A 26,491-nucleotide genomic window follows, 5' to 3' on the forward strand; every position below is an offset into this window, starting at 1 on the left:
CATGGCAGCATTCAGTAAGGAACATTTTTCCATCTTTCAACAGGCTCACCAGTTATTATATTAAAAATATCCATATCTAACCGTTGTGCTGCTCCAGCAAGGGCTCCGGTGCGATCGACCCGGGGATAATGTCAGTAAATTCGAGTTAAAACACAGACTTCGCTTATCCTGTGCGAATGCACCGCGCGAAACACAGACATGGTGGGATAATTTCTAAATCACTTGAGGTCCCCAGGTAATACTAGTCCCGTGTGAAGAGCTGCATTTTCCCTGTAGCCAAACACCTAAGTGTTGCCAAACATTTTAACTCAGGCGTTATTGGATTGTTTCGGTTGGTTGGGGATGTTATTGCGTCCCTCACCAACTCAACTACAACTTCAATCCCTTCGCTGTCCATCCAGTATCGTTTTAATAATTCCCTTTTATTTAGCGTCTCCAAAACATTCAGCTGTGACCAGGTCTTAGCGAGTTAGGAGTCCTCTGGACGACTTCTAAGGTCTCCCACACTTAGGTGCTACTTTTAGGCTTAAAATGTTTTGTGAATAACTCTTATTTTCAAAAATTAGGAGTCCTAAAGTTACGACTGACACGCCCATTATTTTTAGGAATAAATTCGCCTGTTAGGAGCTACTTTTAGCCTTAAGATTCTTTATGAATACGGGCCCTGACTAGCATATGCATTTGTTTCTAAGTGAAAGAAGGAGGCAGCACAGCTGTTTGCAGGATGCATGACGATGAGGCTATGTATCCATTTGTGGCTATGTGAGATTGATAACAAAGTGAGCTCTGTCTGAGTCCCGTTCATACATCGAGGTTACATGTAGCCTATAGACAACAGATCTGGTTGCTCGGTAACAGTAATTTTGCTGAGGAAAAGCTAAAGTTATCAACATTCCCCAGTCATGTTATGATTTTGAGAGGAATCTGACCCGCTGACAGGCACTGACAATAACTGAAATAGCCAATATTCTCGCTGATAGCCTCGTGCGCCTGTGTAGGTCACGTAGAGGCATCAGTTTTGAATTGAGGCTGTTTATTAACCACTGACTAACGCCTCACAGTACATTTAATCCCACTGACCCACCAATGGATCAGTCATTCCAGCCCTACTCTCAGACCTTGTTTTATATTCTAGTGGAGTTTTTAAGACTCCAAATAATGTAAAAATTGTTTTGGCCAAACTGCTGTATCCAAAGTCCAGAATAAACTTTTAATCGATTTAAAAAATGCTTGATATCCCTTATCTTCCCCCCTGTCTTTCTGGTTGACATTAACAAAAGGTCATCAAGTAAAGGAGTGCGGTTCAATGGATTTGTATTTTTGAGATTGACGGCAAGACAGTTTTTTTTTGGTCTCCTCAGTCTAACCATGGCATTTCATCATGTCACAGTTTACTTTGTATAACTTTCTTGCTCTAATGTCTGTCGCCTTCAAACTTTGACCCCCTCTGGCCTCCTTACTTTTCAAGTACATTATGGTGAAAACTTTTCCAGCATTTCCAGGGCTACAGAGGAGGCATACATCATGTGATCAAGTGTGCAATAACTCCAATCCAAACAAAAACAAACAAGACAGTAAGACAAATTCCCCCACACATTTGCCCATCTGGTCACATTATTATCTGAAACATGCAGGATTTTAGAGATGCAGTGAACAACACAAGCGCTTTACCATGGCGGTTTCCCTCCAGTGAGTGAATCTTTCATTTCAAATGTCTAAACTTCCTGTCCGGAAATGCATCTCTTGAAGTGCTGTATGATTTCCGGCATATGTCCCAGTCCTGCTGGGCTTCAGGACAATCAGGATGTTGATGTGGGTCTGTGTCTTTGATTATTTGCTCAGCCTGCTTTGCCTTGTAAACCAGCTCAGCTCAGCTCAGCTCTGCTCTGCTCTGCTCTGCTTTGCTTTGCAGGGTCTTTCTGAGAATCTGTAATTGTTTTTGTCACTGAACGAGCGGCTTTAAGTGAGTCCCTGTCTTATACTTTGTTCAGTTATTTTACACCCTTCTTTAGTCTTTTCAGACAATTACCAGGACAAGCCTCTTCAAAATGGCCTGACATTTAATCACTGTAGACTCTCAGAGGTACCAGTCTGGCTGTCTGCAGCCAACCTTTCGGCACTGTAATTATCTTGAGCGCTAGGAGACCACGGTGTGCTCAATCTGTGAGCCTAAACACAACCGTGAGAAAAAAAAAAAAAAAAAAAAAATGTCACCATGGCTTTAGCAAGCAACGCTTTAAAGAGAGCAACTGTGTGCTTTTGACCTGCAACAGCATAATTTGTCCTCTTGGAAGCCAAGAAACCACATACTTACACAACATCACAGCAACAGGCGTAAGTGGTGCAACAAGAAAACACTAAACATGGGAAAGTAAAAGGGCTCAGGTTAAAGTTTAAGGGAGCGACCAACTTACATATTTCCAACCCAGGGTGGTTTTACAGTTTTCACAGTAGATATCAGCCACAGCATGTAAACCGGTGAGGAGTACCCGCTCCTCCGCTGGCCCGCAGCCGACATTCACCCTGTAGGTGAGAAAAGGTTGCAGAGGTCAGGAGGAGCCTTGGAGGAAGAGCTCAAAACTTTTACTTAAAGTAAAAGCAGTAAAATGTAAAAGAACAGCGTCAGACAAATGACTACATGCTGGTGTACTCATTCCCTGAGAATATTTAAATATAGAAGTGTTCAAACAAAAATACATACGTATTTGTTCAGGGAAATGTATTGTTTGCTTTTTCTAAACCAATGCCTCCCAGCATATACACTGCCGCTGATTAGCTTTTGAGTGTCATTTTAATTAAAGAACACACCGCAGACACACTCATTGAAGTGACGCGTCAATGTATGTAACCGTGCTGCATGCAGACATCTCCAGAACTTTGCCTCTCCCACCACATTATCTGTTTCTCTGGGTGAAATGTCCTTTTACATGCACACCCCCGTTGGCATTGTTCAGAGAACTGTGAGTGCTTTCACATAAGACACTTTTGAGATGATTTATTTGAACTTTTATCTCAAGACTTTAGAGTGCTTCTTTCATTCAGCTCACTCTGGCAGGTGAGAACAATGTAAACGAGACAGGTTGCACAAAGCAGCTGCACCGTGACACTGGGAGACTCCTGCGTGGTTCATTGTGACTGAGAGCAGAGTCCCCAAACACCAACCAAGCGCGAAATAAACCACTGTAAGTGATTCTTGGGTTCAAAGAGATGGATGTTAAGCAGTGGTTCTCGTAGCACTGACTGGAACACTCACAGAAGACAAAACAGTCCGTCGGCTCAGTTTAGCAGGAAGCCTTGATTTGGTGGTTTCAGGACAAAATACATCGATGTGCGTTGGTTAAAAACTGGGCTAAATGTGCAGGTTACATGGGACGATCGTTTCAACTGCGTCAGTGGCTATATTTCAAAATGGAGTAAGGAATGGATTCATAAAAAAAACTGGTCATTTAATTTCTGTTGAAACATTCATATGTAACATTAAAAAAATCTAGTTTTAACCCAGATGTCAAGGTCTATTATTTCCAAATCAGTGCTTACTGGGTTTAGTTGGCAGAGACTATCGCTATGATTCTGTACGATTCTGATTTGATATACAGCTCCTGTTCCCCACATGATGAAGTGGGTGTTTATATGAACGTAAGGGCGAATTGTAAAGTGTCAGCCGAGTGCATTTTAATGTATTACGACGTGTTTGTTGAAACGGATAATCAGATATGGCTACTGGGAGTAAAATCTGCAGAGAATTCTGTTTTCACCTGTTTGTGGCTAGTAAACATGAAGGCCTAAAGGCAGACATGCCCCTTTCTGTTGCTCTTTTTGTGACGCCACCTTACTGTGCATCGCTCAGTTAATTTTTGTGCGTTAAACGGTCAACAGCTCAAATGTGTTGGCGAGGATTTAAGTTGGTGTTCATGGCCATAAGACAAGCCTAAACAAGTGTGACAGGAAATGAGTAAGCTGAAGTGATGGGGAGAATATTCAGCTCTGGTTTAAACTGAAACAAACACACACAGAGTGAGTACACCGTTTAACTTTGCCCATCAAATGAGCTACTTGTGAGTCCGTGTAACTTTTATTTACAAGCTCCAGATCACTTGTTAATTACACTGCGTGAGCCCGAATAAACAAAGTGCATAATAAGAGGAAAGTTTTCCACATAAATGAGGCGGGTTGTTAGTGTGGGTCTCATACTTACACTGAGTTAAACAGATAGGCTCTTCCTTGACTGCCTTGAAATGACTGAAACAAGAGAGAAACAGGGAGAGAAAACCATGTAAGTAGACAATACAAGGCTGCACCACACCACCGAGTACAAGAATGTCAGCAACTGACGCCCTGGGGTGCTTTTCTCCCAGTTACTGCTGTGCATACTCGTTCTTCCACCTTGTCAAGGTTCCCACACCCAAGTTTGGCTGGAGGTTAGAAATAAAATGAGGGCTCAGAGGAGGTGTTGAAGTCTGAGAACACAAACATCAAGGAGCAAGTCTATCATCAACATTTCAACTTAAAGGACGAGAGAGATCCACTTCTTGTTTCTTGAGAACTGAAGCTGGAGTCATTTCCTTTTTGCTAATTGTTACATCAGAGCAGAAAACTCAGACAGTTTGCTAACAACCCTTTACTTTCTAAAACGTACAAACTACAGGTGGAAGGCCGGAATGGATAGAATACTGATGGTGTGTTTTCAATAGACGCATAAAATATAGATTAAATAATCTTTTGCCTGCTGCAAACTTGAGATATCAAGCTTCATTGTTGATATGCAGTGTTGGCTCATTTGCAGAACAACAAGGCCGCTTTTACAACCGTGTAGAGCAGCTGAGAGAAGACGAGACTTTAATGCCTCGACAAAGATGACAATCTGAGCTGCATCTGGGTGAGATGTCAATAAAATAGCACAGCCACGATAGAAGTTTAGTGGGGTATCATGTAAACCACACGCACATATACAGACTCACTCACTCACACACACACACACACACACACACACACACACCTGATTAGATTACTAAGCTCCATTTTAGCTTAAATGCGTGGAGGAGTAAGTTATGTTAAAGTTGCCCTGTGGAATTTTCATATAAACAAATTGTTGTGTGTAAAAAGTGTAGTGTGTATGTGTCCTTGAGGCTTAACAAACATTTTTAATGCCTTTCCTTCCTCATGAGGCCAGAATTAAGATGCACATTAACGTCTCTGCATATCTACGCAGGGAAAGGTGATATGGAACTTCCTGATGGGACGAAAACAATAGGAAGAGTATAAAAGAAGCAGCCACGTGAACACCTTCAGGTGACTTTTCTCCCGTGCAGCCCGGAGAGGCATGTTCCAGCCTTAAAGCAATAGCAAAGCAGATTTCTTTGAATACTGATTGTTTACATCCATATTTGCTAGCTTGCAGTTCTCTTCTTTCCCTGCCTTCTGTTTCCTCACTGTACATTTCATCAGCAAGTGTCAAAAAGCAGAATGGGGTGAAACAGTTGTATTTGTATCCTGCTACCTGCAAAGTGTTTGCCGTGCACTTTCTCAGGAACGATCGGCATGCTTCTGCATAATGAAACCGGACAATGGCAGAGCAGGAGAGCTCCGTGACCGGCTCCCAAGAGTCGGATAAAGACGCACAAAAGTATCGCAGAAAGTTTTGCCGAGGAAACTGTTCACAACTGCGTGCATCTCTGTGACGTCTCAATACTGTTCCACATACATAGAATACAATACAACATTTTAGGAGTCGACATAAAATAACATGGCAAAGTAAATGCAGATAGATCAGAGACTGATTTGTGCGGTGGGAAATGCTGGACAGTTAGGGTTAGGGTTAACTTATAGCTGCTAGTTGTAGCTAACTTACTGTCCGTTTTGCAGTTAGCAAGCCCCTCCCTCCGCTCTACGTCACCACATGAGCGCGTAGACATAGCAGCAATCAGGAGGATCAGACAGGACTACTCTTTATGGAGTTCTTTGTCCTGATTGGATAACGTGGGCAGGGATATCACATATTTTCTTTTGTCTTTTACTGCATGAGTGGGGGGGAGGAGAGACATGGGTTACTGAGCAAACACTCCACAACAGCGATTACTGTTGTAATAAAGAGCAATTTAACAGTTTTTGGAACACAAAATAAATCACTTAGGGCAGATTTTAATTGTACAACATGTCAGAATTGTCGACATGTCAAATTCATACTCAAAACAAATAGGGGTTAGGATATCACCAGAGTAACCACTAACTGCTGTAGCAATCATGAGATAGTTAGCCCAGTTAGCCATGCAGCTGGTGGTTCTGACTGGGAACTCGAGGACCAGAGAAGTGTTGGAGTTTACAGCGTTAGCCCAGGAGCCTTGGACCGTGACTGGCTGGGGCTAGCTGGTTAGCACATCCTAATGTCAAAATCCCTATTTATTAACATTCTGTTGATAATTTTTATTTTGACAATTTCAGCTAAAATTCTTTCCCATTGCCCTGTTAATGCCATCAGGTAGTTACATTTCGAGAAGAGCAGTATCACTATAATAACGTTGGTACATTAAATAACTGGATATTTGAGCTCTGCATTGAGCAAGCCGTTTTCCACCCTTTTTTGGTTTGGATGTCGGTGCCTTCTTCTATTTTCATGACGAGAAGGATTCCCACAACTTAGAAAAAGAGGACTGTAAAATGTTTTCTGCTCGAAACAACAAAACCTGATATAAACACTGATATGAATGACCTTAAATCTGATATCATGTCATGTCAAAGCAGCTTACGTTGACAAAAGTGCCTTTCATATAAGAAGTGCAATGATAATAACTAGATATACAAGTTGAACACAACATAAAAGCAATCACACCATTGTGATGAATTTAGAAGCCTTATAAATAGCCTGCCGTCTGCCTGCCACAGAGGCTTCACATGGCGTTACTGTATATTAATGTAAACAGAGAGCAGTAAAGCCGTCACAGTGGGAGACGACAGAGCCTGCCAGGCTTCTCTCCTCCGGCCCCGTCATCCTCGGCCAGCAGACAGGCCCCAATCGGCTTTGCTTTTTCCATTGCAAATGAGTGCGGCAGATAAGTTTGTGGCTGTGGTTGAGGGCGCTGAGCTAATACTGCCTAACAGGAGCGCCAGCTGCCTCCTCCACTGACCACAGCCACCACCACCACCACCAACGAGGCTCAAGGGATGACTTTAAACTGCCCGAGTGCTGTCAGTGTTGGTCATAACTGGGAAACTTTTTATTTTAGAAAATAGGGTTTTGGTTTGGATCTCAATCAAGAACAGCAACTATAATAATAATTAAAAAAAAGATTATTTTTCTCTTCTCTGCTCCCTCCTCTAGTCACTGTAGGTGTTGATGTCTTACTGTTACATCCTCAAGTTCATTGTTTGTGTTTGAAGTGAAGTCTACACACAATCAGTCCTGACCCACAAGACATGTGACCTTTAGCTGTGAGAGGGAACTAGGTCGGTCCCTGTGGAGTCAACAACAAGTCCTCTCCACAGTGTTTAGTCCAGGGAGGGGGGGGGGGGGATACTCCATGTGACAAGAGCTGGGTGTCATATCTGTGCTTCACTGTGGCTCAGCCATCAACTTAACCACTGGCAAAAAGGGAGGGCTCCGTCTCTCGCTGCCCTTATCTGTTTCCCACAGTCTATTTTTACTTTGGCTGCATTTTTCTCTCCCTACCAGAGCTGCTGCACTCAGCTACAAAAAACTTCAGGAGCAGGAGGATGCTTGTCACACAGCCTGTTAAGAATCTTACAGCAAAATCTGACGAGATGAGTGAAAAAAAAAAAGAAAGAAAACATTTGGTTCATGTGTTTTTTGAGAGCAGACAGCAGACAGACAGCTTTTGGGGTTGCACTAAAACCCTCCAGACTCCCAACAATCCTATTAGACGGCCAACAGGATCCTGCGGGGATTGTTTTCAAATTGTAAGAGTGCAGCGAGAATCAGATGCGGGCTGGAAGTACTCCCACAGGTTCTTTTTTTTTTCCCTTTTCTTCTTCTTTTGCTGCTTAATAAAACATGAGCAAACGGGAGTGTGGTTACCGAGCTCGTTTTCTTAAGCTGCTGCAATTGCACTTGTTTTAAAACGCTTGTTCCCGAGAAATGAATTCTACAAAGCAAATCTCAAAATCCCTGAATCCTCTTGACCACACGGGACTAAAGGGAACAATACCTCGCACAGACCGATCCGCTCCTTCAGCCAAACACACAAAAACACAAATCCACCCCGAGAGGCAGAATGCTACAACTGCAGAGAGCAGCGAGTTCTCTGATGGTCTCACGGGCGGACGAACTGCATCTGATTTCACCAAAATCACAAGGGGGAATTTAACGTGTGACACAATAGGACAACCCAAGTTGTGAAATACAGATTAACTTGAAGCTATTAACAAACCTGCTGAGGTCGACATTTGCCATCTGTCTCAACAGATGCTGACTGTGGTAGGTGAGGGTTCAGCTTGTTAAACCCAAAAGCTCTATTTCAATTCAGTTTAGGTGAAGTGTTTTAGAGGATTAAGCATCCCATATTTACAATCTCACATTATGTTCTGCAATACTTTACATAAGTAATGTTACATGGTGGGGAGCATTTAATTTAACTATTTCAAAGGCCTGATCCCCACCATGTGTGATTAATTCACCGACATGTTATAAGGTATGATATGGAAATATTTCTTGAGCGTTTTCTACAAACTTGTGTTACTCACATCTGATTGTCAGCCAACATATCAACCATGTTTTAGCATTTCTGCATGCCAGTGTTAGCTAATTAGCACTAAATAAGGAAAGATTTGGCCATATTCCACAATACTGGTCGCTCTAACCTGCTGCTAGTGTTCTGCTCGGTGAGAAAAACGACCCAATTCATCCTGTGAACAACTAAATATTTGCACCAAAATTCAACTTCAAAATCCATCCAATACTTTTCACTCTGGGCTGAAGTGGTGGACGAACTGACCAACACTGCCATCCTTCGAGTCCCACTGCTAGTCTGGCTACAGTGCAGTTTAATAAAACCTTGCTGACACAGAATACACTTGTTTTAATTATGATATTAAAAGAGCGAGAGGGAGAACAGTAACAAATTGACTTTGCTGCCACAGTTACACCGAATACATGTAAACCATCAGCATCTTGGCAAACTTCCAGGTGGGGGGGAAAAAAAAAAAATGACCAAAAAGAAACTGCCTCCGTTAATGGCGAGAAAAGAAAACGTGTGATCAATCCATTAGAGGGGCCTCCATCAGCCTGATGGGTGGGATGAAGCCAAGGTGCTGAATAAAACACTCTGCCTCCTCCTCAGTATTCAGGCTGCGTCGTCGCGCTCCAGGACCACGTCCACACTGCAGGCCTTCACGCTCTGCTCTCGACTGCTGCTCGCTCTGCTATCTGGTATCAGGACGGTGCTCCTAACTGCTGTAGGATGTAACCCATATCTGATAAAAATATGAACTGACAGCGATGTTGAAAAGATGCAGCGTGCTCAGGATGACAATAACAACAGATGTCAGATCAGATTTTGAGCCTGCCCTTCCTCGTTTTCCAGCGCGTTTCGGGTGCAGGCGTTGACTGTAATAAAGCCAAGTCAGTGATTATGTTTTCATGTCACTCTGGCATCTTGTTGGCCTTCAAGCTGACTGAGCCATATCCAGTTGACTGTAGACAATGTGGACAGGAGCCCCACATGTCGTCGCTGGCGAGGGCGTTGTTTTTCAAGTTAAGAAGCAGACAACACAATTGTAACATGCTTCAGCAAGTGTCCGGAGAGGAGGGGAAAAGTCTATAAATTCAACACAATAAATCTTATTATAGCTGTGAATAATAAATCCTCCATCTTTGCCCGCTACATTTTGGCCTTTGTACCCTCAGGTGTGCATGAACTACAGGTCGTGAACTTATTTCTAAAATACAAAAAAGTAAAATTATTAACCATATCAAATTTCTGAGGGAAACTGAATACCCATTTTGTGGAGTGATAAATCTGCCACCATTACTGTCATTGTAAACTTCTTACGTGTCTTCCTTTGGGGCTTTCAAAGTTAGACTTGCTGCAGTGTGATTTCGATAAGCGATTAACCATTTGAGTCATTTTTTTTAAGCAAAAATGTCAAAACACTTGTTGTTACAGCCTCTCTCGTGAGGATTTGCTTCTTTTCTGTGTTTCATTCCTACTTTGGGGGCTTTTGGTGTGTTGCTCAGACTAAACAAGACATTTAAAGACATCATCATGGGCTCCTTGTTTTGTTTAGTCTCTGAAATTTTTGTAGACAAAACAATTCATGGAGAAAATAATCGGCAAGTGAATTTAAGTATGTAAGTATGTGTATCATTGCTGGCAGAGGAGTCCCAAGGCAGCACAGCCTCAATAGCATCCAACATTAATTTTAATTTGTCAGGGCGTTTTACTGCAAAAAGAAAACTTCACCCCACTCCGAGTGTGCAGCAATAAACTGCCTTTTTTTCCAGAAGCATCCCATATTTACCAGTTAAGTGGTTGAGGGCTGGAAGAGGAGGAGGAGGGAGATATGGACACAGTGCCTGCCTCACTTCCTTCTGGCCCGTGTGCTCAGGTTAATCCCCTCTCTCGAGCTGCTCCATCTGCATCTTTGCTCGCTGGCTGGCATGCCTCGAAGACTCAGAGCATAAGCTCGGGGAGGGGAAACAGTTTTTTTTTATACCTGGCTCAGGAGATTTCCAGCACTCAAACTGCAACTGTGGTGAGAAAATCTGCCAGTGCCTGCAGAGTTCTCCCAACACCTCGCTTTGTGTGTTGTTAGCATGGCTGGATTACGAGTTTCTGCCATTCCTTCTCCTCTGAAAGACGCTGATATAGAAACGCGGTACTGAAGGACGGCACTTTACAAATTTCACAAAGGATGAGAGTCAAACATGGACAGGTTGAGTGGCCCTTGGCAGCGTGTAGTGGAAAACACCAGACTACGGTGTCATCTTCTCCTAAGTAACATAATCAGCTTAGAAGGGTTGATGCTGAGGACTGGTGATGCTGCCCCGGACGACTGAACACACTGAGGAGGTGTGGCAGAGCATAGAGAGCTTATTGATAGATCTGTGAGCAGTGTGACCCAAATCAAGATATTCATAAGAACAATTTTCAGATATCAACCTAAACATGGTATCGAGTTACATATATCAAGCAAACATGCCAAATATTCTCTAGTTACATAGTTTTAATGTGGGGGTTTCCTGATTTTTCTCTGTTTGATATCATTAGAAATGTAAAATCTCTGGGTTCCTAACTCTCGATCGGAGAAAAAACATTCATACATTGTACCCGTCTGAGTTTCATAGGACAACGTTATATGTGCACAGTCAGGCCATGTTCATCTACCTGTCCTTTTAGACAGTCAAAAAGTGCTGACTATGTCATATTCATCCATTAGTCTGTTAAACAAACTGCTCTGAAGACAGATACAGAAACCATGATGAGCTGCTAGCAAAGCAGCCCAACGTCTCTGCGACATGTACACAGCATCAAACCTCCAGGAGAAAGACAGGCTGTCCGAGGAAGATCCCTCAGTTCAATCCAATTATTAACAAAGTGGATTGTTTGGAACAATTTAGGTCAATTGTCATGAGTCGCCTTATGGCACTTGTCCAGTAAACGAGGAAACACGACCCAGTCAACTCTCATCCCCACAGTGGTCTTTGACTTTTCACCTCTGATCTCTGAGATGAGAGTTCCAAGCGGACACCTTTGACTCTGAGTCATATAAAATAAATAAATGCATTTTAAAAGATACAAGATGCTTTTTAACTATTTAAAAATCACGAAGAGGCGGTGAGAGTTATGACAAACAAGTATTCGGACTAAAAGTATTTCCATTATCAAGTAATCTGCAGATTATTGCTCAATTCATAAGAAAAATATTTGGTCTATAAAATGTCAGTTGATGTTGAACAATTTGTCCAACCAATAGTCTCAAAGTTAGATATAATCATTTTTCTACAGTAGGATGTGACAGAAAACAAATAAGCAAATAAAAATAAATATTTATTTTTGAGAGACCAGTGCATTTTTCTCTTTGTTTAACATGTTTTTGACAGTAATTTCAATTCAACTTTAAGTATCTAACTTTTGCATTTCTTTTTTAAGGAATACACAATAAAAGGCAAACGTAAAAAAAAAATTTAATCCATTAATATCTGTTTATGTTTGGTGAAAATGCATTTTAAAGGCCAAACACCTGCACAACTGAGACACAACGAGACACAAGAGGGAAAGCCAACATTGCACAGATGTGAGACATTTGCCAAAACATACTTGATAGGCCACCAGAGCCGATTACATAACAGGGAATTCTGAGGTAAAGAGACGGTTTCACTACAGCAACGGTCTCCAGACTGGTGTGGAAGTTACAATAATGAATCACGGTGACGGTTGGATTCAGACGCTGTGTTTCAGTCCCACACTGCTGGCAAAGCATGGAGAGGTCCCGTCATCAGCTCAGCTGAAAGAGAATGCGATGCATTCTCGTGACTAGTTCATACTCTGATTAAGTGCCTCATTGAGTCTTTTGCTTTTTCACTATTAAACACAACATATGTGGACAAAACAGATTCTAATAAACACGACCATATATGGGGAAGTGTGGTTTTAACCAGCCTACAGTTAAGTATTTCTCCTATCGTGACAAACAACAAGCGACAAACAAATTATTCTAAGAGTTCATGTCTCAATAATGCAACACAACACGAAAGGAGTTGAATTAATGCTTATGGGCCATCACTCTAATGCAGCGGACTATTTCAGCACTTTGGGAACTCCCTGAGACGCGGTTGCCACTGTGTGGTTATAAATCTAATTCATTTGCATTTCCCAGTTTGAAGCAACTGGTTCTCCGGCATTCCTGCTCCAGCGTCAGTTCTGAGGAACCTCTTCGAACAATGTGGCGTGATGCTAATATAAAAAAATAATAATAATAAACACAACAGACAAACATAACATAATGACCTCAGCACTGAGGTCCAAGCTCGTGCATGTCATGCTTTCATCTGACTGTTTGTCAATCACAAAGCGACAGTGAGAGCGTATGAAAAGGGTCAGTCAGACTTAAGAGGAATTAGTTCAATGGTTGGGGGAGGGCAAGCTGGGATTTGCATGTTGTTGAGTTTAATGTGTTAAACGATCAATCATCAAATTATAAATAAATAAACAAATACAACAAGAGCAGTTTAATCTTTAATGGCTCCAAAATCAAACCTACACTTTCTCTTGGATGACCTTTCTATGCAAAAGCACCACCATTTGACTTTGTCGCAATTCAAGCAGACATGCGGAGCATCTCAGAGTGTGTCCGAGGCACACAGGTCATCAGTACCGTAAGCAGACCCTAACCCTAACCCTAACCCTATCCCAGCTCACACCGAAAGCTTCCAGAAAAACCTCATTCACACTGACACTTTAAGTGGCCGACCTGTAATTGGTGCTTTGGCACGAGGTTCACTCTGCTGCATCACAGCCAAAGATCTGTAAAAGCATTCCCACACCACATATTATTCTATTCATTCCAAGCCACGGCGTGGAATTACAAGAAAGTAGAAATGGTGAGTTGAACTTGAAAACACGCTCACCTGCAGTGATAAGGCTCCACATTTGTGAAGAGTAAAACTGCGTCCAGAAATTTACTGGAATTTACTGTTCAGTGTCGGCCAGCCTTCTGCACTTTGATACCTCTTTTACATTTAATTAAACAGAAAGAGACACTTAATAGTGGAATCTAATTCAATATGTTACAGCTTCAATAAACTAGTAACCATTCAAATTAATTAACCAGGACATTCATAAGGCTTGAGACACTAAAAACATCAGTTAATAACTTTTAAACATGGCCTTTAAAGCAACATTATGTAATTTTCTGACCTTAAAATAACAGCTTCATAATCACGTTGATGGTACAGTGTCTTGTAAAAGGGTGAATGGTGTTTTCTTGTTTCTGCACTATGTAGCTTCAGTGAGAGGGTAGGATCACAGCGTTACAAACATGTTTACTTCAAGATACAAGTTTTCAACACGTAACATTGTTATGATGTCATGACTTTTGTTTGTATTGAGCACCTAAATTACATCTGACAAACTGTTACAGACCTGGGGGTTTGTCTTTACGACAGTGGTGTTGCACTCAGAAGCTGTTTTGCTGTCAGTCTACTTCACTGTAGAGTTGAACTGTGTAATATATTGTAAATCTAAATCTAACTACTTAAGTCTAAAGAACACTATATTGGTAATTGATTAATTGTTATGTAACTTTTTCATCCAAAAATTGCTAAAAATGTGCTGCGTTCATTCATCTTAAATGACAAAACTGAATTTTGCACTGTTGGTCAGTCTCAGTCTCTTGTAATGAATGTTTTCAACTATATTCTGACATTTCACAGACCGATAATGGCACTAGCCTGCAGTAACAGTGTTTTTGCTATACATATTGTTTTTCTTAATTTGTCATGTTCCAGAAGTTTAGCTTGTCTGCATCGTGCTGCATGTGTGTTAGACATTCTCCATTTTGTAACCGTGTGAACTCTATTATACAAAGTTTCATTATTATAATTGGTGGTGTTTTTCTTCCTCGTTGTATGCGGCGTCTCAAACCAATGAACTTCCTGATTGCGTACAAGAGGATGTGAATCAAACAGGAAACTGAAACAAAAGGAAAATAACAGCCTAGATTGTGTGGAACTTCACGGCTTTTAATCACATGTCCCGTTTCTTCTTCAAATCTTCTTTGTTTATTTCGTTTTGACTTTAATAATATTCAAGTCAATAAATTTTTTCTTCAAATGTCTCTTTTATCAAGTTTTCTCTGCATTATGATCGCGCTTGAAATGAAGGATATTTGTTTAACCCTCATCTTCTAAACTCCTTTCCATTTTTTTCTTATCTGCATCCAGTTAAAATTTGCCGCAGGAGCAATTTCATTTCCCACACTGGAGCCAATAAAACCTCACTGCATCTAAAAACATTAATCATAAAAACAGTCACAGTCTTTGTCGTGTGACAGTAAATCCACAGATCTGACATGGCTCTAGGCAGGTTAAGTGAGGTGCAGATGAATGAGGATGGTCCCTCTCTTTAGCCAAAGGCACATCAGCGTGACTTACAGCAGCCTTTAACAATTCAAACCCTGTGATATCCTTGTTGTGCAGACTTCACAACTCCAAAATTACCATCTTGAGGCCTCTGATCCCACTGAAAGGATCAACACAGTCTGGTGGTAGAGCTGTTTACCGAGCTCGTCTTCCTGCTTGCACTAACAAGCTGTGAGCTTCCAACTCTCCGAGCCGCAGGAGGCAAATGGATTTCGACATGGAGATGGCGAGTGCGCAGATTGATCATCCTTGCCATTTGAATAATCAGCTTAGCGCATGGTGAGTGTGCAACGCACAGGGAGCACACTGTCACCATCTTTTTATACACACATAAAGGTCATTGCTTGAGTCGCGACAACTGTGGTTCATCTGATAGTTCACAAACTTCACTCACTCTTCGCTCACCAGCTGCTGATTTATGGGCGACAGTAAAGCAGCACTTTGAGGCTCCAAATGTCAACGACTGTTTGGTCAATTTGGACTTCAATACCCATAATTCCTCTGACAAATTGATGCTGTTGTGCTTGAGAGAATAAGGAATCAGCAGGATGTACCAACGTAACGTAGCTTGGCTGTGAGGCCATTTTAGTATTGTGGCCAAGCTGTATTGCAACTTCTTGGAGCATCATGTGACGTACACTGGCCCAAAAAGAATCTTTCCCACACACAATCATGAGTAAGTGAGCTGCGGTGTATATGACCCTTCCTGTAAACCGATTTTGATTTAGCAGAGTAATACAATTGGACCCAACAGGAAGTCAGTCTCTGGCCTGGATGCTCTCAACCGGCTCCACTGAAACTGGCTTCAGTGGTAAAGTTTCACGCAGATTTAATTTGGTGAGTTCCTGTTTAGAGAATCTGTTGATAGCAAGGACTTCATTCAACACATATATGTATTTAAAGACCTGGATCACCGCTCAGCCTTGCTTCCAATTTGAGCCCAGTGGCCACTTGTTGTATGGCAGCAGAAATCCGCCCTGTGGCCCTAAATCCTGACAGGGCACCTCAACTGCAAACAAGGTCGATTATGACTGAATTTCTGACCCATGGAGGTGATCGATGGAGGTTTTTTATCTCTTTCTTGAAGCTTTTTACAACTCTTTGTTTTTCTGTTTTAACACCTTAGATTCAAATCAATTAAGCTGTTTTCCGATGATAAATGCAGTGTGACTTCCGTCTCTTATTGGTGTCCAGGATAAAAACCCTCCACAGGATCAAAAGACTCTAAAAGTCAATGTGCTCCTGACTTACTCATTAACTATGTATGGATGATAATGTGTTGAACCACATATACACATAGGATGTAATAAAAATAGCACTTTGAGTGATAGCGCACACTTTTTAACTCGGAGCTCAATGTCAAGGTTTTCTCACAACAGTATTTCAACTTTGGCCTCAGAAAACCGTTTCTAGTACATCTTTGAGACGTTTTCCTTGAGTAGAACTGGTTTGAGAAGAACTCCTTTAAATTCAGACCACACGTTCTGACACTAATAACACTAATAATAATAATTTGGATTCATTTCAGGTCACAGTCTCACAGAGATGAGTTTCTATGACAACAGTCTGACATGTCTCATGTCTTGAAATCAGAAGGGTACAGACTCTCTTGTTTAAAAAGTTCAGGCTCAGCAGGAGCACATCATGATGATGATCAGTCAAAATACAAGGTGAAGTTTTAATTTGAGAATAACATGATAAAATGTTGACATCTTGACAGTTACTTAAAGTCGAAAGGTGACAACAACTAAACGTCAGAAACTACAGAGTACGACTTCTGACTGAAACTTTGAGTCAATTACTTGCTCAGTCGATAAAACACAAATGAAAAGAATTTTAATAATAGTTGGACCTTGTTAGGGGATTTATCACAAAAGAGAACATTTCTAAATTTCAGCTTCTCTTTTATGTGACCATTTGCAGTTCTGTCTTCTGTCTTACATCACTATAAACTACATCGCTTTAGGTTATCTAACTTTGGTCCAGACAAATTGAGCCATTCAGACAAACTGTATATGTTCCACATTTGTTCGACCTCAGCAGCATGGAGCATCTTGATGTCTAGCAGGACACAGTGAGATTAAATATAAACTTCTCAGCGAAGGTCATTACACCAAGTCTTGATTTTTCATTACATATTGTGAAACTAAGCCTCTGAGGTCTCAGTGAGCCACAGCGGCGCTTTTAGTTTTACCAACTCAAATACTGCAACAGAGACAAAAATAGCCACGGCAGTGACACTTTAAAGACTGACCAGCTCTTTTGTGCACCACAGAAACGACTTCAGTAAAAATGCCAGCAGTGGCTGTCATCTAAGCATCTGAGAATTGATCAGGAGGAATAAAGTAGGCGCAAAGAGCAGACGGGTACACACGTTTTGGAGATGCAATACTGCAGGTGAGCATCAAATAAAATTACACTGCTGTCAAAACCAAGTGCTATCTGACACAACTAATACCAGAGGGCAACACTCAATCACTGCCGAGTCTCATCTGAGTGAAGACTCAGTTTAGCTGAGTACATAGATTTATTCATTTCCAAATATTACAAGGACAATTGTATCGTCATGGCTCACAATGTCATCCAAAAGACGATTAAAGAGACCAAGGCAGACACTTTGATTTCTAGTTGGAGAATTTATCAGTGTTGGATCTGATTATTAAAAAATGGGATGAATGACAAAATCATAGAACTAAATTTTGTGCTAACTTGACAAGCTCAAGTGCGAAATGTCCGCTTCTCAGCCTGTTCTGACAAAAGTACCATATAACGTAAAAACACAACCAGAGGCATCTATCAGCCAACTTTGCAACTCCATGTAGCCCTTTAACCACTTTAGGTTATTGTTTTGGTTTCACAGCCTCAGTTAGTTGTTTTGAAAGCTCTAATACACCCATTGTATGCTACCTACACAGCACCAATGACAAAAACACAACGTTACTGACTAGCTGGTGAACAAAGTGAGGAGTTTGACAGCTAAAGATCCAGATATCATTTTTAGGAAGTGGTGGAAACCACACCAGAGCTCAAACATGGCTGCCACAGTGACTGTCATAAAGCCCTCGTCACACCAGAAAGTAGCTCGCTACAGTTCACCCACGCCTTCTCGCTAGAAAGTACGATTAGTGACTTGCAGGACTATCGGAATGTAGCTGGTTGAGCTAACTGCTAACATGCTAGTCAGTTTGAATTGCGTTAATAGCAGTCTAGCGACTACAGAGGTAGAAAATGTAGGCTTTGCAGACAGTTTGATCACATCAAATTCAAGGGATTTTCAAGGACTTTCCAGGTCACATTCCCCAGCACAGCCCAGTTTGAAACACAGATCGAGGTTAATTACTGTTGCAACACTGAGAATTTATATAATGAGAACTAGCGGGCTTTACAAAAGCTCAGAGACGACAATTAACAAGAGGGAGAGGCTTGAATGTGTGAAAACCTCTCACATAAATGACTGTAGCAGTTACACTGAAATTAACAGATTTCTCCATGAGAGGATATTTTAAATCATTATTAAATTGGTACACTCTACAGTTGATGAGAGCATTTCAATTGTCAATTACATTGTTTGTTCTCGAGTTGACCTTCAGTATGGCACCAAATATAGCTGACGGGAGATCTGTAGCATGACTGCAAAGCTCCCTGGAGCCTTTTTAATGTATATAAATATAGACAGGCCAATTGAATGTCACCTGAAAAGCTGCAGGGAGGCTTAAGTGAAGGACGGGGAGAACTGGGTGACTAGTGAACTCATGTGGAGCAAGTTGTACCTTTGAGATGAGCTCGTCGTGGTTGGCCAGGTGTGCCCGGCAGTGGATGCAGCTGTAGGTGCGGTGGCAAGATGGCAGGTAAGCCTGGAAGGTCTTTGACTTGGTCATCTTCACCATGTCAGTGGGGCAGGGCTCCTCAGTGGTGTCAGGGCTGGCACTGGAAGAGTTGCAGCTCTGCTGGACTTGCTGACAGAAGAAACACTGGAAGATGCAAGCAAAAGCCGTCGTTGTTGTGGAGTGGGTGTGTGGCACGCTCCACACAGACACCACAGGAGAAAATCAAACCTGCGGGGGGATAAGAAGAGATGTGGTGAGAGACACGTTCCACACTTCTATTTTTAGAGCTCATGATCTTGATTGCATTGCCAATATAAGCACAGCTCATTTGCTCAAGCAATCATTTGATTACAATAATCTATTATGTGATTACGATCGCGTGTTGTTGACTTCCATCATGGCTTCACGGTGATGTAACTTAATGTTATAACACATCTAACAGGCCCTCGTTCATGTGAAACCACGTAATATCATTTACTTGCTCAAGAACGATTTCATTATTCGTGGTTTATGACAGGACAGGTCCTCGTTTGTTGTAGCATGATCAGTTCTGTCACTGTGAGATAAAAGTTTGGCTTGTTTGTTTGTTTGTTTGCCTGCCAGGAAAATCGGCTAATTGTTCACAAAGGACAATACCTGATATACGGTATATAACTCAATGTCCAGTATCTCTTTCATTATTATTTCATATATTATTAGAAACAAAACTACTATTGCAATACATTTTTTAAAGAGGAAATATACGAAATACTGCATATTCCTCTGTTTTTGCAGCAATTAAATGTTCTTTTTAATTTGCCATGGTAAACGTAAGCTACTGCGTGGCTAACTGGCTAAAGACTGATGTTGAAAGATGGATCTGGTTCAGTTTGGGCCTGACTTGTGTAGTCTTGTCTAACATATCTATTCATCATGATTCCAATGATGACTGCTAAAATCTGGCAATATGGTGACATCGCTACAACAAAGTCAGAAGTCGTGTCAGGCAAGAAACGCGACTGTTTAGACATCGGAGATCTGTACAACACTAGTGCACCCAGAACCAGGAAGTAATTAATTTCCTTCACAAATAAGTTTGGCTGTTTACAATATGTTGGATAATTTGACTGCTTGTGTTTCTTGACCCGTTGGAAAAAAAAAAAACCCACCCTGAACAATAAAGAATGGTAGCCAAAACTACAGAACCGTCCCAGGTTGAATAAACTGGGATTAAACTTTAAATGTAAAACAACCAACAAACTTAGAGAAACTTTTATGAAGCACTTAAAAAAACTCTGAACAAAAGCCTCACTATGTTCTCATGATGTTCTGAGATGAATTCAGCATGCCTGCAGGAGATCCATCGCTACAGAACAGAAAACGCATGCCAGTTCAGTTCATACACAGGACGGACTAGAACAGCCGATGAGACAATGCAGCCAAGACACAATGAATGTGTGACCTTTGAAAAAAAAAAAAAAAAAAAGAGGGAATCAGATGGACAAAAACATCTCTGCAGGTGTCAGATTGTCACTGAAATGTACTGCTGACTGAATGTCAGGCGACTTTTAATAAGTTCTTATTCAACTTAATTTCCTCAAAAGACAATAAATCCACCTGCCTTCCTCTTTAAAAAACCAAACAGACCCAATGCAAACATTCATCTCGTCAAACAGACCAGTTCTGCTTTATTTAACCCATTACTATTTCAACAATGACTTTTCTCTCTGTCTTTGCACACTGCTACCGTGGTCTCCATGCTGCACACCGCCTTTTTTATGACTTTCTTATTTATCCTGTCTATTGAATTTATCACCGTTATCTGTTGTGTTTGTGTCCGTGGCTTACAGTGAGTGGGAACTAAAAGGCTCAGTTGTCAAAGGAAATATTTCACACAAGTGTTGTTCCTGTAAACATCTCCGTCTGTGTTTGGAGGTGATGATCCATCGCTATCTTTAAATGGACCCTGTGGTTTGCGGTCACAGCGGTTTCTTCACTGAATCGGTCTCCTGATATTTTTTTGCTACTGTAACTATTGATTTTTTTTTTTTTCACTTCTATGTGAAGCACTTTGTTCTAATGTCTTGCTCAAAAGGCACTGTGGAAGTTAAGCTGAATTAGAGTTCACCAGTACTGCAGGCAGTGTAGGTAGGTATTTAAGTGTTGTACATTTCTATTGTATATTTGAATGATGTTTTACTCCATCTTTGAGAGTTTGTTTGTTATTGTCTCTTATCTAATTCCTTTGTTTTATTAACTTCATTCTTATCATTTTCATGTGCAATGGGCATTTCGCACAATTAAGGAAAACAAAACAGGATGTGGAAAGCGGCTGGACTTTTGGAGCGGCATTTGCGTATGTGTGCTCACACTGCTCCAGATCTATTTTCATTCATACAGTTTAGAGTGAGAGGGAATTATCGGATTATGCCAACTAAACTGACTTCCGTCTACTCATTTAGTCAAATATTACTGCCCTAAAGTTTTGTCATTTGAGGCGTGTTGTGACGTTTTTGTGTTAACTCAAAATCTCTAAGATTTCTGGCGTTATTAAACAGCGTTAATCAAGTTTCAGGTCCGATATGTCGACAACATCATCTCTTTTAGGAGTCATGCATTAGCAGGCTGGTGTTAGCGTTGTCAGTTGCTTCAGTCAGTTGGTGTTAATATTAAGTAACAACTCATCTCTACATGAGAAGTGGTCTGCCTCGGGTACTTCATCACTACTGCGCTTTAACTTCAATGAAGGAGTGAGCACTTTTTTCCACCACTGAAGTGAAGTGAATGGCTGCACTGTTCTCATGCATGGCCTGTCAGTCAACCTGTGGAGGCGGGACTATGACGTCTTGGTGTCTTTTGTTGTTAATTAAAGTCAGACTGCCTGTAGGTGGTGCTGTTCGTCACCTCGACTACAGTGGCTTTCACTTCTCACTGTATATGCGCTGTGAAAATATGTGAGAAAACACACTTTCTGTGCACCCTGGGATCATTTATACCCCCAACAAAGACCTGACACAAAGACCTACTTGTTTTCCTTATGCAGGGTATTCTTCCTACTGTGTTTATGCGACTGTGATTCTCAACAAGAAAAAGCCATAATTTGTCACTTGTTGCTTCCTTTGTATTCCTATTTGTAATTTATAACAAAGGACAGACATTATTAAATGCCTGAGGGGGGTTAGGTTTCTTCTGATTCATAACCTAAGTGTTAAATCAAGGTAAAAAAAAAACTACCTGCTGTCCCATCTTTGTACATAAAAATAAAATAAAAAATCAACCCACAGGCTCAACAGTCACTCTAACCGACAACATAGCACAACAAAGGTGGCACCTCTTTCAAAAAGAAAGAACCACCACAATAACCTGCTGCGCCCCTGAGAGTGAAAACACAATGACAACCAGCTTCAGCGGCTCCAGAAGTTTCCAGTTGAGCTCAGTGTGCTGCAACAGGAAGAGCAGCGCCGAGACAGAAGCCAGCAGCCAGACAAGAAAACAAAGGGGCTTCCGCAACTCAACAGGAAGCAGCCGTGACGTGAAGCATGGCTGCTCTGCAAAGCAAGCAAAGCAAGCAAACACACACACACACACACACACACACACACACACACACACACACACACACACACACATACACTTCGACATCTGCAAAGGCAACTGGCAGCCCAGCCAAGTGGCTGCAGACGAGTCATATTTACATACATGCACTATAATCTGCACAGGTGCCTGAGGAATAATCCCTGCATGAAAAGGACAAAATCCCCTTTCTGAATTAGCCCAGTTTAACCTCGGTGGCACGTGCACAAGGGAAAAGGTAAACACACACACATACATACACACAAACACACAAGTGTGTCACACAGCATGATAGTCACCAGTCATTATATCAGCTTCAGCTATATCATCCCTATAGAGGAAGGGATGTCACTCACACTCTCTCTCTCTCAGACAAACAATAGCATGCTGGGTATTTTTTTGTTGTTGTTGCATTTAGTCCCCCCCCTCCTCCTCCTCCTCTTCCTGCTCTTCCTCCACCAATACACACTCACTGTGACAGCGTGACATGACGCACACACCTTGCTTTTTTCTTCACAAGTGCCAAATATGGACAAGTAAGCGTCTGTGGAGCTGTTTGTTTGTTTCTTTTGGTCCCCTGTGAAGCCACGTTGCTGACTTAAGGCTATCTGACAGCACATGGTCTTGTTTGTGTTCAGTCACTTCAGCATTTCCTGTGTTTTTTCTTTAACAATAACAGCAGAAAATATTTTATATATCTATAAAAAAAAGATAAATTGAGTCCTTTAAAATACATTCCCTGGCCCTGGGATTCCTGTCTCCTTTGTTTTAGGCTCCTTCATCACCTGGGAACAGGTCAGAAGCTGCGTTCAGGCGACGTCGTTTTGACGGACAAACAAAGAAAGGAAAACTAGTCTACGTGACAAACCAAAGGGAGACTTGAGTCGAGTCGACAGGTAACCCAGCAGGAACAGCTGATAGTCAAACTGAGCAAAGTGAAAACAAAGAGGCTGCACACTGTGCGTCTCTGGTAACCACTAACAGGAAGAAGAGTGTCCAGACAAAAGACTCCACTGAACACAGACACATTTGCGACACAACATTCGTTTCAACGGGAATTTCTCAACTCGGGATGACTTAATCTTGACATGACAGTCTTTTGCAGCCTCTCTCCTTCCTCTTGTTCCCCTCCACCTCATCTTCTAAATGTGTTTTTATCCCCAACAAAGAGCACGACGCCAGCTCAAGTGCAACAGTGTCGCTGTGCTGGCTGGCTTTTTTTTTTATCGTTTGTTTATCCGAGCCTCATGCAAAGTCTGTGAATCCGGCACGACAGCAGATCGGTGTGTTTGCTGCTTCACTGCCAGTTTGTTGTTGTTTTTTTCTTTAACGTAAACACTGCCTTGCTGATGAAGGTACTCACCACCTGGATCAGAGCTGAGCAAAACGCAGCTTGGTGGAAAACTGCTTGCTGGAGAAAGAGAGAGATGTTTTTTTCTTTCTTTTTTTAGTTAAATAAAAGATTGTCGTCGTCCCAGGCTCTGGTCCATGGGTGATGCTGCCAGATGGGAACTTATTGTTGTGTCCTTTGGGTGCTGACGGATCTCATTTTTCCCAACACGGGCTTTTGTTGTGTCTTTTGTGTGCGTAATGGACTGGCCTGGTTACTTTGGTACGGAAACGTCACCACGTGGGAGGGAGATGGAGCTGGGAATGACAGCCCGGCCGGCCAATAGGTGGCTGCGCTGCCTTCAGGCTCCCGTGGGAAAGATGGAAACCAGGTTGAGTGTGGGATTTAGGTGGAAATAAAATGTTGTATTTCTTTTGGAGTTTAATCGTTATCGTTCCACCTGTTTCCATTCCTTCAAGTGTAATTTTTCTATTAAATTTTTTATTGCAATTTCCTAACCTATTATTATTATTATTATTATTATTATTATTATTAATAATAATAATAATAATAATAATTTGGACTCCGTACACTCTATAGTTAGCTTCCTATTTATATATGGCATATATAACTTTTACTTTTAACGGCACATTGCATTATAAACATTTGGTGCTCATGACACAAATGTATCGCATTCTACTTTTGTACTTAGCTATACTTTGCATTTATTCTTGCACTTTCTTTTGCTGCTGTGGCACTTAAGTTTCGCAGCATAGCATCGATAAAGTTCATCTAATCTTACGTTAAAGTTACTCTTATTGGAAATAGCTCCAGCTTCATCATCTACTTGATTATTCGGTTCAGAATTTGTTGATATTCATGCTTTTTGCTCAGCTTAAAACACCTGCATGGTGTTTCTTTTGTATGCTTTCTAGAAATAAATGAGCGTCCAAGTTTTTTCTACATATGTATTTCACATTAGGTTGTTCATTTTGGCTAGGGGGAACCTAACTTTTTCAACAAAGACGTTTTCAGTGGAGGTCAAACACGCTTTGTGGCCTGTGATGTTTAGTCTGCTGTAGAACAGTGACTCCCATACAAAGCATGACCGAGTCGAGAATTATTCATCGCAACAACTTTAATCATATATTTTAGTTTCGGGAAAACACAGCTCTGAAAGTTATTGTTTTTGTTATTGCGGGAGACATTATTTCCCATGCGACATGAACGCGCCACAGCTGAGGGGAGGGAGCGCGCAGGTACCCGGATGTGTAAATAAATACAAGATGAGACTATGAATCCGACTCGTCTTCTGTCTGTGACATGGAGATCAACACTTTCGGTTTGTCCTGCTGGTTTTTCCACCTGCAGCTCGCCCGTGAAATTAAAGTCAGAGTCACATTTCTTTGTTTCTGTGCATTTTTCGACACATTCTCCCTCAAATGACCAGCTGCATATTAAATGACTTGTGGATGAGTCAGAATGTGGGCCGATTAAGTGGCAGTGCGGGTTAAATCCATTAAGAAAGAGGATCCTGGCATGTTTCATAAGGATGCCAAACACAACGAAGCAGCCAATCTTTTATCACCCACATGGGGAGAAAAACGCACACAGAAAGCAGGGAAACATCAACATAAGTAACAACAATGGAAACACTGTAAGAATATCATAGGATGTATAGGACAAGCCTCAGAAAACCGATCAACAGCTTCCTCCTGTTTCTTATGCTGTGACATGTGAGCCATATATATATATATATATATATATATATATATATATATATATATATATATATATATATCTATATCTATATATATATATATATATATATATATATATATATATATAAACAAAACAGCAGCCTGACCACCACCATCACCTCCTCCTCCTCCTCCTCTTCTTCCTGCTGCTGCAATGTTTATGTGTCAGTTCTGCATCATCCTGGCATTGAACGCATCCACATCTGACACACACAGCGCCACGAGTGATGGCATGAATTATATAGATTTTTTTCGCAAAAACCCCCCAAAAAAACTCGGAATTAAACATTAATCTTGCAACTATCACCCCAAAACAACCGCTGCCCTTGCTGTCCTGACGTCGAGGACGCGCGTCAACAACAATACATGGTGTGGTTTTAATGTTTGCTGCCTTTTTTTGTTGTTACATTCATATATATATATATATATATATATATATATATATATATATATATATATATATATGTATATATATATATATATATGTGTGTGTGTGTGTGTGTGTGTGTGTGTGTGTGTGTGTGTGTGTTTTTAAAAAAAAAAACAACAACAACTGCATGAGCCGAGTTATGTTGCAATGCACGGACACCCTTCCGCGATGCATGTAAACACAACACAACGCTGCAGCTTCCCCATCAGGGGTGCAGGCTGCGCGTTATGAAATCCATCCTATCACTGTGTGTTTGTCCCCTGTTCACGTGGCACCATGAGCCCCCCCAAAAAACAAAACCAAAAAAAAACTGACCGAGATCTGCGGCCAGAGAGGCGCACAGGCGACGCTCAGAGCGGAGATAGCGCGGATCATCAGCTGACAGGAGCTGCAAGGCTTTTTTAAATTCTCCTTTTCTTTTTAATGCTCCTGAATGTAACTCGAAGATCAGATTGCAGAAACGCGTCTCATCACAGAAAGGAGACATCGTTACCTTATAAT

The 26,491-nt window shown here is 41.4% G+C and overlaps 1 protein-coding gene across 2 annotated transcripts in view; it reads right to left on the bottom strand.

Annotated features, from left to right (window-relative positions):
- The window catches only part of ypel1 (yippee-like 1), a 29,689-nt gene that overhangs the window by 2,130 nt on the left and 1,068 nt on the right, over nt 1-26,491 (bottom strand). Inside the window, exons 1-4 of one of the 2 annotated variants that reach the window (XM_030418155.1) lie at nt 23,834-24,205; nt 18,862-19,146; nt 4,196-4,239; nt 2,415-2,523 (exon numbers count right to left, since the gene is read on the bottom strand). In XM_030418155.1, coding sequence (XP_030274015.1) covers nt 2,415-2,523; nt 4,196-4,239; nt 18,862-18,978 — 270 coding nt within the window. In that variant the 5' untranslated portion in view covers nt 18,979-19,146; nt 23,834-24,205. Of the gene's footprint in view, nt 1-2,414; nt 2,524-4,195; nt 4,240-18,861; nt 19,147-23,833; nt 24,206-26,491 lie in introns of those variants that run through there. The other variant, XM_030418154.1, reaches the window with a different exon arrangement.

Source organism: Sparus aurata, chromosome 5, assembly GCF_900880675.1.
Source record: "Sparus aurata chromosome 5, fSpaAur1.1, whole genome shotgun sequence".
Taxonomy (NCBI): domain Eukaryota; kingdom Metazoa; phylum Chordata; class Actinopteri; order Spariformes; family Sparidae; genus Sparus; species Sparus aurata.